This window comes from Clytia hemisphaerica, unplaced genomic scaffold (assembly GCF_902728285.1).
Source record: "Clytia hemisphaerica strain Z4C2 unplaced genomic scaffold, Clytia hemisphaerica genome assembly, whole genome shotgun sequence".
Taxonomy (NCBI): domain Eukaryota; kingdom Metazoa; phylum Cnidaria; class Hydrozoa; order Leptothecata; family Clytiidae; genus Clytia; species Clytia hemisphaerica.
This window is the reverse complement of record NW_027103271.1, coordinates 29,705-47,119: the sequence shown is the minus strand read 5'-3', so window position 1 is coordinate 47,119 and position 17,415 is coordinate 29,705. Positions and strand designations below refer to the sequence as shown.

The 17,415-nt window shown below is 34.8% G+C and overlaps 3 protein-coding genes across 3 annotated transcripts; 1 reads left to right on the top strand and 2 right to left on the bottom strand.

The window, feature by feature from the left end:
* Positions 1–7,888: 7,888 nt before the first annotated feature.
* LOC136801690 (P2X purinoceptor 7-like) lies at positions 7,889–9,035 on the top strand. Its single transcript, XM_067058338.1, has 2 exons — positions 7,889–8,469; positions 8,643–9,035. The coding sequence occupies exons 1-2, from the start codon at positions 8,235–8,237 to the stop codon at positions 9,026–9,028; spliced, it is 621 nt and encodes a 206-aa protein (XP_066914439.1). The 5' UTR covers positions 7,889–8,234; the 3' UTR covers positions 9,029–9,035.
* A 224-nt stretch (positions 9,036–9,259) lies between these two features.
* Positions 9,260–10,889, bottom strand: LOC136801596 (uncharacterized). The gene is made up of 4 exons (XM_067058239.1): positions 10,842–10,889; positions 10,511–10,735; positions 10,164–10,367; positions 9,260–9,801 (listed from the first exon to the last, which is right to left on the bottom strand). Exons 1-4 carry the CDS (start codon positions 10,870–10,872, stop codon positions 9,260–9,262), a joined length of 1,002 nt encoding a protein of 333 aa, XP_066914340.1. The 5' UTR covers positions 10,873–10,889.
* A 614-nt stretch (positions 10,890–11,503) lies between these two features.
* Positions 11,504–13,300, bottom strand: LOC136801579 (uncharacterized). The gene is made up of 5 exons (XM_067058217.1): positions 13,033–13,300; positions 12,611–12,753; positions 12,268–12,459; positions 11,935–12,122; positions 11,504–11,802 (listed from the first exon to the last, which is right to left on the bottom strand). The coding sequence occupies exons 1-5, from the start codon at positions 13,274–13,276 to the stop codon at positions 11,652–11,654; spliced, it is 918 nt and encodes a 305-aa protein (XP_066914318.1). The 5' UTR covers positions 13,277–13,300; the 3' UTR covers positions 11,504–11,651.
* Positions 13,301–17,415: the final 4,115 nt, after the last annotated feature.

The following is a 17,415-nucleotide window of genomic DNA, read 5'->3' as shown; positions in this document are numbered from 1 at the left end:
TCTCATTTTTAACGTAAATCTGTGAAGTTTTCAGTTGTGTCTAAGCCATGTAAAAGAGGGCGATGAAGCGATTAAAATCTCACTGACCTGCGCGTTAAGATACACGTTTTTTATAAGAACAGGAGTGTAAAATTTGACCTAACAGCAAGAACAATTTAAGAAGAAACTGCAAAAAAAGCGTGTATTTGAAAAGTCTTACCAGAAAATAAATAGAAAATCAGAACTAAGTATAAAATACTCACCAATACTTGGTTTTTACAGTAGCAGAGCATGCTTGTTTAATTCCATGTCAATGTTTTTTTTAAATTTTTTCCTTTACACTGCAATAAAAAAAAAGATAATGAAAGAAATGAATAAACAAATAAGGAAAATACAAAATTTTATTCTGTTAGCTGAGAGTCTAGTTCATAATGCAAAAGGTTTATCCCAATTTAATACACAATCATGTGACAGAAGGACACATTCTCCAAAAAACAAAAGATACAGCAGTCTAAAATACATAGAATACTTAAAAACAATACATATCTCCTTTAAAATATAATGATTGACCACATACATGATAAATGCTTCATATCAAAAGTGATAAGGTAAAAAATGTTTAGAAAAACACAGAAGTAACAAAATCAAAAAAATGTTAAAAATAAAGAACAAAGCACAGAAAAAGAAGAATAACGCAAACTCTTAGGGGACACTGGCATTGACAACTGGTGGGTGTTTTAAAAGTGGAACCTATAAGAAATGAAGTTTTGAAATTTAGAACCCTCTTTTATCAAATTTCTTATTTTTACCCTGGGCTTAACAAACTGAAGGGAGAAAAATTTAAAATCTTCTAATTTCTACCCTGAAAGTTGTCCAAATCAACCAAAAGTTGGCCCTGTTGGATAAACTCAGCCTAAATTTCATATAGCTTCACTAAAAATCAAATTCAATTAGAAAAAGAAAAAATAATTATAAGTGAAATAAACGGCTAGTTCGAAACGCAGGTCACAGGTCAACAGGTCACAGGTTACAGGTCAACAAAGTGCAGACCGGAAAAAAGATGATAAAATATTTAGCATACCGAATGTGATGATAACAATATGGCTGGATATAAAATTACACCAATCAGAAGCTCGCGAGTTCTCTGAGAAGGTAGTTTTAGAGCGATGAGTTTTATTATATGTAACCATCATATGACATTACAAACATTACAATATGTAATATACCTGTTATACGTATAATATGGTTTTAAATTTTCTGGTCTGCGTTATACACGGCGCAAACTGCGAAAGATCGATAAAAGCACATGGTTAAATTTTGATGTTTGAAATGGTTTTATATGGATGAAATTGCTTGAGAATTATGTTTTTGATAATTCTTTGTGTTTTCCAAACATTTTCCTCTGCAATGACATTGATTAGAGTCAAACTGTCATCACTGACCTGTGACCTCACTGACCTGTGACCTGCGACCTGTAACCTGTGACCTGCGTTTCGAACTAGCCGTGAAATAAATGAAAAAAATCAAAAAATATGATAAAGTTATTAAAACATATGGGCAAACCTGGACAAACTTTTACAAAATTTAAACTGCATCTTTGCTAGAACTAATTTAACTTTTAATTGTCCTCTGTGTCAGTAGGTGGATGATATTCCACTGGTTGTTCAGGGTGCAAACGACATGCCTTGTTCTTACGGTTGTGCCCAACCTCATGACATCGGCTGAAAGTGATGCTGGACTCGTTTTTCAAGACACTCTGACTAAAATGGAACTGTTGCAGGCGGATTTTCTTTAAAATTTTGATAAAACGATTATCTTTGTTATTGGTACCGTAACGCTCAAGGGTTTTCATCTGCTTGTTAAGATGTTCTCCAGCTGAACAATGAAAATAGCCATAGCCCCAGCCAAGAATTGAAAACCATAGCTTCAAAATAGGTGGAATGTGTTCCCTTAGTATGTGAAGGTATGGTTTTCTCTTTATGGCATCATCACCACAAAACTCTTTCATTTTTTGGAAAAAATCTTCAACTTTTGTTTCAAATTGATCCACTTCTTCTTGACTAGGATTGACAGATCTAATTGTTCTAGAAATTCAAAAAGTTGTAATATGATAATGGCTAAGATTCTTTTGAGAAATCGAGCATTTATTTTTTTAAATAAACAAAGCACACTTAATTCATACTTTGGAGATAGATTTCCAAAGCAAAAGGAAACATGATTATTTCAAAAGGAATCAATAATCAGATAAAATTTCTTTTTAACACTCTTTAGGAGATCCCAAAAAATATTCCCCAGCAGCTTTCAGTTTTATCTTACAACCTACGATGTTGTTTTTACAGACCTTGTTAGAGTAATCTTCAAGATATTCTCAAAATAAGAGCAAATCAATTTAAACAAGCTAAGTGCCATAGCTAGCATAAATCTAAAACAATAGGATAAAATTGTCAGAATTCAAACTTATAAAAGTAAAATTTACCTCTTGTGATAGCATTCAATTTGATAAGCTAAATAATCCAATTGAATGTGTCGTAAAGCTGTAGTAATTTGATCTTCTTGTCCACGCTTGCTTATGATATGGTAGAGATACGTCCATAAATAACGATGAATTGCCAAAATGAGATGCAGTCCACAAGGTGGCATTGTTTCAATAATGTAAGATGTGAAGATTGGCGGAGCCTAAAATTTAATACCAAATAAAATCACTAAATAAAAGCATTTTGCTGAACTATGCAACTTCCAAATTATTCTTTTAAAATTTTGGTTGATCTAAATTGTGAAAATGTCGTTGTTTCTTATAAAATTGCAAAATTGAGCTTTCTGATTGGTTACTTAAATTACAATGTTTCAGAAAGTTATACAACTTCATCGTACATAAAGTATATGTTTACTAAATCAAATAATTAATGATTGTTCTAAAAAGTTAATTAGCCATGTACCTTAAGGGAACTTTTTTTGGTGGTAACTAATTTTAGCGAAAATGGCGAGAAAAATTGAAATTGGCCAAATTTAGTTCCCACCAAAATTAATTTTTTAGGTCATTTGCCAAATTAAGTTCTCGCCAAAATAAAAATAAATCCTGGTTCGCCAAAATTAGTTCTTGCCAAAATGAATTCTTTTGCTGTTTTGCTTAAAAATCAACAAAATTGCTCCAAATAAGGCAAAGTATATATAGCATATTTACGCTGTCATTCGCCAAAATAAGTTCCCACCAAAATAAAAAAAAATTTTTGCATCAGCCGTTCGCCAAAATTAGTACTCCTTAAAAGGTACCTTTAAGTTCCCAAAAAAATAATGAGGAAAACGTTTGTCAAGTAACTACAAATTTTTTAAAAGAGCTAATATGTCATACCCATTGTGCCAAGTTATTTTGAATGAATTCTTTATATTTTGGACTGTCCTTATCTGGTTGCTCTCCTAATATTTCAAAGGCCTTCTTCCCCAACATCCATAGGTTGATGTGCATGAAGCCTTTCCGATGACTTCTTTAACATAGCTAGGATCAGCCACAAAAAAAAAACAACGTTGAAGTGCTCCGTATTGCCATCAGGTAAGGTCAAGGTTGCACCTTTCTCAACTAGCTCTTCTAATTTATTAAAGTGCGCTTGACCATGGCTTATCAGTGTTTCTCTTTTCTCGGTTCCTCTGAATAAAGAAGTGGCAAACTGCCCCATAAGGAGAATTCAAAAGTTCTTTCATGTGCATAATACTAAATGATATCTGTTAAGTTGGATAGTTTTTTGTTGCCCTAAAATTATCACCAGTGTCTCTCAAAAAAATAGTTCTCTTGTCTTTATCGAAATTTTGGTACTTCAAAGATTTTGAATTCAAATATTCCACTAATTTGGCTGTTCTCCCTAAGTCAATGAATTCAAACCGTTGAAAAAGTTCGAGTGTGGATGTTGCTTGGTTTAATGATGAAATGACACCAGTTGATGCGTTCATGCAATTTATTTTGCAATCATTTTTATCTTGCCAGTGACTCAAGTAATATATTTCTCCTACATCAAGCTCATATGCATAATCCTTTGCATCCTAGTAGCTTGCTAAATGAAAATTACTTCCAAGTAATAGTGATTTTAGAGTTTTATATTCCCGCTGTGAAAGATCACATTTACCAACCAGTATCTCACAAGAATCTTTTACCGAAATTTGTCTTATCGGCATATCTTTACTTTTGTCCAAACGCTTTGACATTTCTTTGTTATCAATCATGCTTTCAAAAACAATATCACCGTGGTTTTCAATAAGGTAATCAATATAACCTGAAGAAAAATAAATAAATAGTAGTAAATAACTTTTCTATAAGAAGTTTTGAGACTTTTTTTGATAATTATTTGAAGTGAAATTGAAAATTAATTCAGCATTTGTGGTATAACACATCAAAATTTAAAAATATTGTTTCTCTATACGATGTAGAATATAGTTGTTTAAGTGAATGCGACAATAATGAATAACACATACCGAAATACCGTATTACTTTGCATAAACGCCTCCTCGAAAAAATGCATCCTTTTCCAAAAATTCTTTAATAGACGCCTCCCTCTTTTAAACGCCTCTCCCCTAGAGGAGACGTTAATTTGAAACATGACTATTTTTGTCATAATTGACGAGGATGTAGTTTACTATGACTGAGAAAGATGATATTGATATCAGTGGAGATAATGAAGAAGATGAGATTTTAGGTGTCGAATAAAAAGAAAAAAAGATGGTGTCAACAAAATTCATGTCTGTACTAGGTAGTTCTTTCAAATCTTTGTCACTTTTTGATTTTTTTTTAATAAACGCTCCCCCCTTTTGAATGTCTCTTTAAAATCTAAAAAAAAAATCAATAAACGCAGGCGTTTATTCGAAGGAAAGGAATACGGTAACTCAACATGAATTACATTACATTACCGACAAACAGAATGGTTTGAAATACTTACTCTTAATATCTCCAAAGCATGTTGCATCAACAACTGAATGTATTGCTTGATTTCTAGCAGTCTTGTATGATGACTTTGACAAATCTTTTGTTGGTACAGCATTCCGATGCAAGATATTGCTTACATTTTTCAAAACTTTTGAATGGTTTTTCTGGTCGCTTTCGTTCTTTTTGGCAGATGAATCTTGTTGGTTTTAACAATTTTAAATTGGTCTTAACTTGCTGAAGTCTGAAACCATAAAAATCAAAGCCAAACCAATTGGTTGTACTAACACATTCAATCTGCATCAAGAACGTATTTACTACTTTCGATATTTTGGTGTTTTCAAAACTTTGGCCATCTTCGGTAGAAAGTTGAAAGGATATTGCTCCTAAGATTTCATTATAAATCACTTTGCATGAAACAAGCTTATTAGTGTTATCTTTACAATTAACTAAACGTTGAGATGTAAATCCAACATGAATTAGTAAATTTTCAAAAGCAATCGGTTTAACACCACTGCTTGTGTCTCCATATTCAATTACACCAACCCATTTACAGTGTTTAGTACTTTTCACATTGTCAATACCGAAACCAGATTTTTCAGATGTCGTTCCCATATTATTTTCTTCTGTCGCTATTGAAGAAATGATCTCAGTGTTTTCTGATGAAGGAGATATCAAACTATATCTTTCTTTCCCCTCTCCTTCAAGAAATTTTCTGTAGGCAGATGATGTCAAACCAAAAAAGTTTGTACCCGGCCAACTTTTTTCTGTCGTAAGTTTAAGTTCTTGAAGAATAGCACTTGCAACATTAGAAATTTTCAATTTTGAGACTGAACAAATGGGAGCCTGGAAGGTAGTATCTTCTTCCTTAAAAGCAGTACATTTGAATATTGGATATAAATACTTTGGTTCTTTATTGATTTCACAAATCAATTTTATTACTCTACTATCTTCTATATACAAGTTTCTGACACCTTTGAACCCATCCCGAACTCTCTTCTTTCCAGCTTTCCACACTCAATCATCTGAACGACGCACACCAAAATTTTCAATTTTTATGAACGCACTAGTAAATTTCAATAATGGATCTTCGACCACGCTCGCTATGTTTTTCTGCTTTTTGGCAGGGGATAATTTATCCCTCGCGAAATATCAAAATATATCCCCACACTAAATAAATCGATTTCACAATGAAAAACCTTAAAATAATGATCAATGTAACATGGGAAGTGAAACCAAGGCTCTTAATTTCAATTTCCTACCAATCATATGATTTAAATACATCCCTGAATACAAAGATTACATCATCTTTCATTTTTAAGGATTCGCCCGCGCGAAAAATGCCGAGCGAACATCATCGCGCTCAAGGAAGCGCAAGCAGAGCCGAATCGGCGTGCATCCATGCACCCTCACCACGTGAACACGGTTGGGTCGTCGACGAAGGAAGCATTGACATTGATTGGAACGTTGAGTTGTCAACCGACATTGCCCTTTTTGCGGCCTGTTCATGTAAAATTAGAAATTAGCAAAGATTATATGTCCTATGAGCTACTTTTGAATTAAAACAAGCCCCTTTGAGCTTGCTTAATCTGTTACCTTTTTTTAAATCGAAATTGACTTGATTCTGGGTTTCTAAAGCCATCATATGGAAAAAATCGATTAATATCGATTTTTGGCCGATTTTTGGCCGATTTTTGTCGATTTTTGTCTAATATTGATCATTTTTGTTAAATGTTTTGAATTTTTCTTAAACCAAAATATTTTGTTAACGTTTATAAATAAACAATAAACAGAAAAAAACACTAAATTCACATACTTTTAACCAAAAATCGTTAGTATTCGATAGTACCCGATTGAATCGATAAAGTAACTTTTAAACCCGATTTGCTCGAAAACTGCGGGGTTACACGTTTGGTAACATCCAAATTCGGAATTAGCACCCTCAAATTGACTACTCTCGGGTACCTAATAGCCGGGGGGTTTGGAATAAGCGGCGGTTGGAAAAAATTCAAAACTTAATAAGCGGGGGGTTGGAATAAAAATGTCCTGGGTGGAAAACTTTTAAAAAAGGAGGCTAATACAGCAGAATTAGGACAAAAGAGGGAACTTTCAGAAACATTTTCCCAAAAATCAATAAGCGGGGGATTGGAATAAGAATGTCCTGGGTGGAAAATTTTCGAAAAATTAATTAGCGGGGGGGGACGGCTATTAGGTACCCGAGAGTAAGAAACATATCAAAAAGTTGGTCCCGGGCATTTTGAAAATTTAAAGTATTTTTTGAAACGTTTTTGGCTCACTGGCCACGGCCTACTACCAACCTTTTTCAAAAATTTTGATCCAAAAGTCAACCTCCCTTTTTTGGTTTTGTAGTTTTCTTGGGGGTAAGTGATTTCTTCGGACCAAGGGCTCTCTTTGGTGTCAGTGACTGGTGCTTGTGATAATTCTAAAAATTTGAATAAAAAATCGATTTAACTTAGGCTTAGGGAAGGGTATGCAGTTTAATTAATATCATTCAAAACAATTATCAAATGTTTACCAAAGTATAAATATTTATTCTTAAGGCATTTTAATGACTGGCAAAATAATTTATTACTTTAATCGGATTATCTTTTGCGAGAATAAATTTTGCTAATTTTTGCCATTTTTCGCAACATTAAAACTCTTGTCAGCTGCTTTAAGGCTTAGTCTGAAAATTAGATCTACGAAAAAATTTTCAAATCTGTGACTCGCGAAATTAAAACCAGAAAGTTTGCGACTTTTCTCGCTCGCGAAATTTAATCTGATTTAAGTATTACCTTAGTCCTTTTAGGGGAAGAAACACTCAAGTCAATTGCCTTTGATGATGGTCTTGGACATCCCTATTAAAGGGACCGTCCGGCCAAAATCACTTTCCCCAAAAAAATATTCAACATATTACACTGATAACGAAAAGAAACTTCTTACCTCATACTTTTTGAGCGAGAGCACATGAATGTCTTAATTCTTTTTTTGTAAACATAATAAATCCCCCTTTCCGTTGTCTTCTTTTCAAAACACCGTAATTCAAGATGGTAGCCCTGTGACGTCAAGAATTGCACAGTTAAAAGGGGTAATCACAGCCGCTTTTGAGAAAAACAAGGAAAACACAATGTTATAGCGTCGTTTTGGGTTCTTGTTGTACCCCCGTAATTTTTTCCGCCAGATCTTTATTTTTCTTTAATTTGATTATTTCAAAACTCTACCATAATATAAAAACGTTATAGAAAAAAGAAATAGATATCCTACGTTCTGAAAAATCATTGAAAAATAGGTTACAATCGTATTATATCAGTAGTAAAAAGTAAAGTCTGGAGTCACATAGAGAGCCAAAATGGAAGTATTGGGATTTCAATTTCAACCTTTGAGAAGCAGCAACGAAAAGAAAAAGGCTCCCGAAGAAAAAAAACCTGAACAAGAGAAAATCAACCATCTCGAGGATCCATTAACATCATGGTGCAAATGTGGAAATTGCAGTGTAATGACGTCGTACGGATTTCTAGAAGAAGCGGAGTGTATTTGTTGTCACGATATTGTTAAGGTGTCAGACCCGTACTACAAACTTGAAGGTGAGCTTTTAGACATACAGTGATGTCTTCCTATTCATTAAAATGCTATTTTCACGTCATTATTCAACCTCACTGATGCTAATGGATTTCAAATCATGATTATGATTGATTAGCCTAAATTTATATGTACCATGTGTTATAAAAACTAAATTGTAAATTATTTCTCTCCACAGAAATTCAATGTCTGTGCAAGCATCCGAAGTTCGAGGGACTTATCATGGATGAGGACAACTTGTACATGGGTCTAGTTGGACAATATGAGCAGTACAGTACTTTCTTACCCACAAGAGATAATGTCAGTACGAAAAACTATCGGTATATATCTTACCGCCATTTCACTTGGTGGGTACATAACAAACTTAAAAAGCATGTTCGACGTAGATTGCCAGCGTGTGCTTTAAGGGTTATCCGTGAAAGGTTTCCTGCCCCAGATGGCATCTACGTCGGCTTTAAACATGGGAAAGTTATTGTAGAGAGTATGGCGACATGGAAAATCGAAGGAGAAAAAGAGCAGTATGAGAGCGAAGACGAAGGCGAAGACAGCGAAGATAGTGACTAATATATAAGTAAATATATACAGCATGTTTGTACTCATATATTCAAAGGTTCTATCAAAATAAAAAAATATCTACTTATTACTAGCTAGACGTGAAAACTTGGTGGATTTCTCGATGATTTCTTCCCTTGGAGGCCTTTCTGCGGGGGTCACGAACAGCCTTTTTCGATTTGATTTCACTTTCACTCTCTTTTCATCCATGGCACGGTAATAGCATCTCACAGCAATTTCTCTTTAGAAATCATAGGATTTGTTCTTTCTCACCTTCTTTGCAACAAACCTTTTTGAAAAGGTGTGGTATGCTATCTTGAAGCGCCCGACCAATCTGCCTTCTTTCAAGGCTGATTTAAACCCTCTGTTGATGTTGAGATTGTGGTCGAGAGCTGCTAACATCATACCACATTCCATTTTGGTCTGCTCGAAGAACACACTTTTTGGTGGGTACCGGATTTTGAGCGAGTGGAAGACTTCGAGGTGGGTGGTAAATACGTTCAAGTTCAGTTTTTCCAGATCCTTCTGAAAGGTTTTGTGTAGGGCGATACGTTTTAATGCCTCATGAGGAAGTGAGCCAGCTGTCATCCACTCGTACTGTGATGTGTCGTTTTCATGGGGGCATTTTGTGTAATGCTCACCAGGAAACTCATGTCGATCCACCACATGGTGAATGCACGAGTTGAACATTTCCACCAACTTTTCCCCATTCTGCCCACATTTCTGCACACACCAGTACAAGTGGTTGACAATGGCGGGTATCCATTTCATGAGCTCCTCACAGCCTGAAATTTAAAAAAATTTGACGTGAGTTTGACGTTAAAAGAGTTTGAGCATCCTATTGGGCCCTTCCAGAAAAAAATTTTACATGGGGGGTTGGAGGATATATTGTCCGGGGGTAGCAAAAAATCATCAAAATTTGCCTTGTCCGGGGTGTAAATTTGCCCTGTCCGGGGGGTAAATCACTAAAAAATTTTATATCCTCCACCCCCCATGTACAATTTTTTTCTGGAAGAGCCCATTTTCATATTCCTACCTTATCTCCGACAACTACAATATTTGTTCCCTAAGGAATGTACATGTGACATGGGTGAAAGCAAGCGAACAAATTGCTTTTGGCGGATGGTGAAATACATAATAAAGATACCTTTCTTTTTAGCTGCTTTCACTAGCTTTTTGGAGAGGTTCTTTGCCATGTGCCAAGGATCAAACTGGTGTATGAACTCAGCAAATCGTTGGTCGACTCTCATCAATTTTTTTATCTGAGTGTTACGGTCAGTTGAAATGACGAATAGTGATAGCATGGTGGCCAAACGTAAGATTACTCGTATGAATCCTTCTTTTTCCATTACTGTCAAAATAAAAAAGGTTTACATGTGTCAGATTTTCGAAAAAGGAGTAAATTAACAGAAGCCAATTTGATTTTTCTGTAGATTATTTAACGAAAGTAAGACGGAAATATCTTTTGCTACTATATAAGTCGCTGAAAATTACCTTGTGAATTTTTGCATTCTTTCACATTCACCACCTCAAAATCGAGTACCTTGTTTGTTTCAACATCCATAGCAGTAACGGTACAATACGTTGCGTTATGTCCTGGACTGTCACACTGACCATCAACACTTAGGGAGACTTTGTCTTCTCGTGAATCGACCTCTTCGATCAACTTCTTTTGATGGCTTTTCCACGTTCTTTTGATTTCAGGGAACAAATGAGTACCTTTAATAGAAAAAATATAACTTAGCAGCCATGGGAAAGGTTGGAAAAAACCGTATGAAAGGGTGGCCTCAAAATCACATTTAATAGTTCTAATTGGTAGATTTACCTCGCAAGTCAAAGAATGTTGTCCGCCCCATGATTTTCAAGTTCAACACGTGCGCGAAACGTTTAAGTTTAGGAAACGATGTTCCCGATAGCTCAGCAGCGGCTGTCACCATCAAATTTCCGATACCTGAGGAATGAATAAGTTTCTTTAGATGAACAATATTGAGAGAGTTCAGAATATGTAATTAAAGTAAAGTTGTTTATTTATAACGTCTATTGTATGTAAATGTTTTCCAATTTGAGTAACTATCACCCACTTTGTTTCCCCTAAAGAATTCTCGATAAAACATTCATACCCTTAAAATTGGTTGCTTTAGGCTGAGATGACCATTCCGTTTGACATCCTCCAAGGCAGTTCATCTTTCGTCGGTATTGTGTACCCTCGTTTTCAATTTTCTTTGTCTCAATAATCGCTTCTCCACATACCTGGCATGTTTTGAACAATTTATCGAGCTGGCTTTCGTAAACGAGGTATACATGGTCTTTCTCCATGTTGTAGGCCCTTCCAGTGTTGATTTTCAATAATGTGTCAGGTTCTCCGTCATTGTCACTTTTCCCTCCACTTGGTTGAAAATCGGGATCTTTTCTTTCACTCCTTTCCAGCGAGTTTTCAAGCCATACGTCCGGTGTTGTTGGTGATTGAAGAAAATTTTTGTTGTTAGAATAGATGAAAGCACTAAAAAGAAGACGAGAACTAATACTAACAAAAATGTGTAACCATGTTATAAAAATACATTATCAGCCGGATAGCCCTCGTAGTTGAAGCGTTTGCAAACCCCAAATGTCAAAAAGCATTTGGTAACAAAGATATTCACTTCGTGGAGTACCTTTGCAATGGTTCGTTCTCTGGTGGGCTGGTTACTTTCTCTTCGATTTCAATGGGTTGAGTTGAGTCAATGGTTGAGGATTCAATAGGTTGATTTGAGCCATTAGGTTGATGGTCTTGCTGACGGTAGAATTTTCTATAATGGAGGAAAAAGAGTAAATTGAGCTTGTTAACCAATCAGTGTTTACAAAGTTTCAACAGATACCCTTTAGAATAATTCTTTCAGCTGTGAGATCTGGAGGATGTGAATTTGTAAAGAAATAGTTACCGTATTGTTGCTGGTAATGAAGGTAATCCAAGGGTATCTGCCAATGTATCTATCTCTTTTGTATTGAACACTCGTTCAAAGTCGGCATCGAATGAATCGTCGAGTACAGTTTGATTCTTTGTAACATGCTCATCAGGCGTTGGCCTCTCTAGTTGAACCGTTTGAACACCCTTAGCACGAGTTTTTATCTGCAGAAATAAACAATGGGTGTATTGATGTAATTGGACAGACAAACAACAAAGATATATCAAAAGGCTCACTAAGGCAGCCATACTAAAGTTTTTAAAAAATTTACAGATAAAAAAAAACAGCGCTGAGAAGAGAATAACATACTGTCTTGACGCGATTATCTGTTTGGATAGACTTTTCAACCATTTCAACCATTACGTTTTCGCTGGGTTGGACGGGGGATTGGGCTGACGGCAGTGATTGAAAATTTTCAAAAGATAGTTCTTCATGCGACTGAAAGTCATCTGGCTCTGGCTCTGGTTCAACACTTCCTACTTTCACCATTGAATCTACCATCTAAAAGCAAAGTAAGAGAAAGTCTTTCATTTCAATTCTTAACTTAAGCAATTATATAGTGTAACTATGTCACAAAAATTAGCCGTATTGCTAGACAAAAGCCCCACCCCACATAACAAATCCCTTTAGCACCGAATTACTTGTTATATACCTGACTTTGTCTGACTTTGGCCATGACATTTGGTCGCGTACAAATGTTTTGAGCAACAGAATGAGGCATGATGTCTGGTAAAGCATCAGGTTTTAATTTCCTCGCTATTTTCCTCGTTTCTTGTGTTTCATCGTTACTCGCTTCTATGAACACAGAAAACAAAGGTACATTTGTTTCTTGATACTACAACGTAAAATATCCCGCTATAGGTTCACACTAAGATACCCTTGTGTTTCTTCTATCGGCTAGGTCGTCCTCTGAGACAGGGGCGTTGGGAAATTTTCTATGCCAGCTAGTTTTTGTCAGAGACAGGTCCAGACAGGGGTGTTGAGAAATTTTCTATGCCAGCTAGTTTTCCTCCGAGACAGGGATGTTGCGACATTCACGCAAGGGCAAATTTAATAAAAATGAAATTAACTGACCTTGAAGCTTCGCCATTCGAATCTGCATTTCTCTCGATTCATCAAACATTTCATCGCTAAAATGATTCTCGCATAAAACAATTTTCTTGGGCAATTCATCTTTCCTTTTATTTTTTATGATGTTAAGCCATTTCAACCGACGTTCCTTATCTTTATGAGTTTTTTCGCTAGGTAGGTTGAAAAAGGTTATATCTTTGTCCCTACGTTGATGTTTATCGCAGCCTACAGCAGCACAAGCAGACATCTTTCATCGAACAAGTAAAGTCAATAAGGCTTCTCAAAAAGTGATTTTTCCTCACTTCATCGTCTTCATATCAAAAAGGGAGTCAAGAAATGATTTTTCATTGTTAGAAGAGACAGGGGGTTTTACTTTCAACCCTTCCTTCATCCTTTTATCTTTTATATTTTATGAAGAGAACGGCTGCAATTCTTGACGTCACAAATTTTATTTTCGGCAGCCGGTAATAAAAAGCGTTTTAAAAACAAATATGGCGGTGGTTTCGAAAGAGGTTTGATTAACACAAAAAAGAGAAATACAGGAAGTGATGATAAAGCCATGGTGAGACTTTTGAAAAAATGAATCTTTTTTTCGTTATATGCATATTGATTGGAGTTTTCTTTGGGGGTTTTGGTTTTTCAGTGGACGGTCCCTTTAAAAAAGGAATTAAATTATAGTGAAGAGTAATAATGCAAATATAGCGTTCATTCTAAAAAATTGAATATTTTAATTCATATATATAGAATAACTAATAAGTATTCAGTTCCCAAGGTGATTTGACAAGATTCTGAGAAAAGAAATCATGTCATTATAGTAGGTCTTAAAAATTAGCAAATAAAAAAGAATGTTTTACTTTTCGCTTCTTTCCAGTTGTTTTGGAAGGATTTTGATCTTGTGCAGCTTGCGATGTTCCTGGCTGATTCTAAATGTTGACAAGCAAATGTGACTGTGAAAGGACTTCTGAATCTTATAATTTTTTAAATTATTTTGCAAGCAAATACATCTTTTCAGTGTCGTTCAGTGTTCAAATTCAAAGTCATTTTGCGGTTAGTGTAAAACACAGGTCACAGGTCACAGGTCACAGGTCACAGGTCATACAAATTACGGACCGGAAAACTGTAACACACTCGTAACATACAACTCATAACATAAGTTCCTGAAGATATTATGTGTAATGGAAATATAATATCAAAATATGTTATTTAGAAGACTGTTTTAGAGATATGAAAATAGTGACGTCATTTTATCAAAAATACAAAGCAGGGGATAAAAATATTGAAACATATATTTATAAAATATAATCCCATTGATGCTATTTTCATCAATTCTTGTTATCATACCCATGGTGATGCATGAGATAAAATGAGATGTGACATAGTGATTGTGTAATAGCTATTTTCCTGTTAGGAAGCTTTTTAAAGCAAAAGTGAGATCAATGTTTTTTAAAACGTATTCTTTGTATTTAACATACGTAACATGCATATAACATTTAAAAGATAATTTTTATTACATGTGTGATATAGGTGTAATATATAATACAAGTATTACAGGTCCGTGTTATACGCAGCATAAAACACAAAAGCATGTGGTAAGCACGTGGATAGATTTTTTGCTTTAAAATAGTTCTAGATCAATAAAATACCTTTGGAATTATATTTTTGACATTAACAACTGTTTTTGAAACATTTTCTTTGTGTTTTACAGTACTTGAAGCTGACCTGTCAACACTGACCTGTGACCCGTGACATGTGACCTGTGACCTGCGTTTTACACTAACCGGTCATTTTGTCTCACAGAAATCTTTATGAAAATTTCCTTTTTAAAGACTTTTTATAATATTCTTTTGACCCCAGCCTCCATGGTGACCAATGGTGGTGATGTTAGATTTACATTTTTAATTGTGTTTTTAGTCTTAAAAATAAAACATAGATAAAAGGACTGCTGGTATTTTTGTTTAAACACACAAATAAAAACTACAACAATATAAAAAGTTTAGTTCTATTAATACCTTATAAAAATTAAGCTGTCTTCTTGTATCTGAATCTTCTTCATCTGGTTTCTGAAATAATAGAAGGAGTTGTTTTAATATTTAAACTCAAAAGCAGGATTACTAATTTATGCTTTACTAATGGAACTACTATGCTTTTTTTTTAAACGCTTGATCATAGACTGCTCCAACTTACTTTTTAGAGCAAATAATAAAAACAATAAAACAAAAAGTGTTAAATCAGCATTTGACTTTGTGCCAACTTACTTTTTAGAGCAAATAATAAAAACAATAAAACAAAAAGTGTTAAATCAGCATTTGACTTTGTGAACTTTAGCCACCACCCCCTCCTTAAACTCAAAATCACCCCTTTACTGTAAAAAACAACTCTTACTACTCCCCCTTAAATTTTATCAAGATTCTTACCCGACCTGGTCTGAAAAAATTTATGGAGAGTACAAATAAGCTCTAAAACTAATGCCTTAAAATTGGCACAATGTTTCATTGATAATGTAATATATTCAGTTGTTTCAAGGACAAACAATCAAAAATCATACCTTGCCATATCTTCTACGTTCGTGGACAATGCCCAAAAGTGCCCTTTCAAGCACATCTGTTTGGGTCTTTCTAATATTGGATGCGGACAGTCATTTTTCAAATATACCATTTAAGTCCTTTTTCGCATCATATATATATAGTGAAGATATGTAATATCTGTCATTTTAGAAAAAGAAAAGTATTGATATATAAATAACTCAAACTGATAAAAACGAAAAAAGTTAAGAATATTTTTGTTAATTGTGTGTATTTACGATTTTTTTGGTATTTTTTATTTTTTAATCATTCCGAAACAGAGGGTAATATAGCAAAAAGTTAAAGGGAATTTAAATAGTGGTATGTGAAAGAAAAACCTAATCCAAACAAAGATAGAAGAAAAGTAATAGTGGAGAAACAATGAATTGCAAAAAACTTTTCTGATAAACACACTTCCGTAAGTTCATCAAATACGATGCAGAATTGTTGAGACAGATGTGATTTGTGAGAAACAGAACTAAGTCATCGGCATATCCACACCAGGGTAATGTGGAGGAGCCGTTCTAGTCAATATTTTGTTCTCTGAGTGTGTATCGTTCTTCCCTTGTCAAACTCCTGGGGTTGATACGATACTTGTGTTCGAAGAATTGGGTATTGGTAGATTTTTCGATAAATACGCGCATCACAAAGTCAATGAATAAATTGAAAAGGAAGGGGCTCTCTGGACCACCTTGTCGGACACCCGAATTTGTTTGAAATGTTTCGCCTTCATACGTTAGGCTTGTGTATGCATACAATTTTTCAAGAATACTGATTACGTGAGGTGATTGGTTTGCAGCAAAGCGTAGCTTGATAGAATCGAACAGCCACTTCTTTGGAATGTGGTCGAATGCAGCTGTTAGGTCGACAAAGAGAAGGAATAGAGGTTGTTTTTTTCGGTGGGTGATTTGTTGGATACCTCTTCAATCAAATGAAGTGCATTGTGGTTTTTATGGTTATACTTATTTGCAAGTTTTAGGGGGATAAAATTGAATTAAAAGAGTGTGTGTTTCATTGTAAAAAGGGTATGATGAGTTTTTTACCTACTATAAATATGTTTAAATGATCCTTTCATTTCTAAACTCTTTTTCAGAAATGGAAATGGAACAGTCCCAAGTTGATGTTGCCTCCTTACACGAAAAGATCCGACAGTTAGAAAATGGAAATTTTTTGTTGACTCGAGATAACAACCAATTAAAAGCTGATCTTTCTCACACAAAAGAAATACTTGTCAAGCATCAAAATGACTCCATCCGTAGAATGCAGGAAAGCCAGCGTTTCAAATCCATCATTAAGAAATTAAGAAAGTTATTTTTCAGATATTCTAATATAAAAAATAATCCAAAAATGATTTTATTTTACACTGACCTTACCAAACCCCTTTTTGAATGGCTCTTAAAGTATGGTCCTGAAAAGATTGTATGTAAGAAGTTGAAGTTGAAGGACCATTTACTATTAATTCTAGTGAAATTGAGAAGAGGGCTAACCAACCCGGATCTTGCATATCGTTTCGGTCTGGGATCGGGAACCGTTTCCAGAATTTTTCGACATTGCATCACCAAACTGGCAGAGTTTTGCTCAACCAACCTGATCTATTGGCCTGAAAAAATGGCTTTGAGAAAAAACCTCCCAAAAGTGTTTAGAGGAAAATTTACCAAATGTGTTGCCATCATTGACTGCACAGAAGTGTTCATTGACCGACCATTTGACTTAAACACAAGAGCAAGAACTTGGTCAAATTACAAAAACACAAACACAATAAAGCACTTTGTGAGTTGTGCACCCACTGGGGCTGTTAACTTTTAATCAAATGGTTAGGGAGGTC

Bases quoted from the DNA above. Each gene is read 5' to 3' on its own strand.
- LOC136801690 (XM_067058338.1), top strand. From the start codon at position 8,235: ATGGAAGTATTGGGATTTCAATTTCAACCTTTGAGAAGCAGCAACGAA. The intron at 8,470-8,642 runs GTGAGCTTTTAG...TTCTCTCCACAG, and splicing joins CCCGTACTACAAACTTGAAG to AAATTCAATGTCTGTGCAAG.
- LOC136801596 (XM_067058239.1), bottom strand. From the start codon at position 10,872: ATGGGGCGGACAACATTCTTTGACTTGCGAG. The intron at 10,736-10,841 runs GTAAATCTACCA...TTTCTATTAAAG, and splicing joins AACATTCTTTGACTTGCGAG to GTACTCATTTGTTCCCTGAA. The intron at 10,368-10,510 runs GTAATTTTCAGC...TTATTTTGACAG, and splicing joins AGAATGCAAAAATTCACAAG to TAATGGAAAAAGAAGGATTC.
- LOC136801579 (XM_067058217.1), bottom strand. From the start codon at position 13,276: ATGTCTGCTTGTGCTGCTGTAGGCTGCGATAAACATCAACGTAGGGAC. The intron at 12,754-13,032 runs GTCAGTTAATTT...CTGTGTTCATAG, and splicing joins TCGAATGGCGAAGCTTCAAG to AAGCGAGTAACGATGAAACA. The intron at 11,803-11,934 runs GTAACTATTTCT...CCTCCATTATAG, and splicing joins TCATTACCAGCAACAATACG to AAAATTCTACCGTCAGCAAG.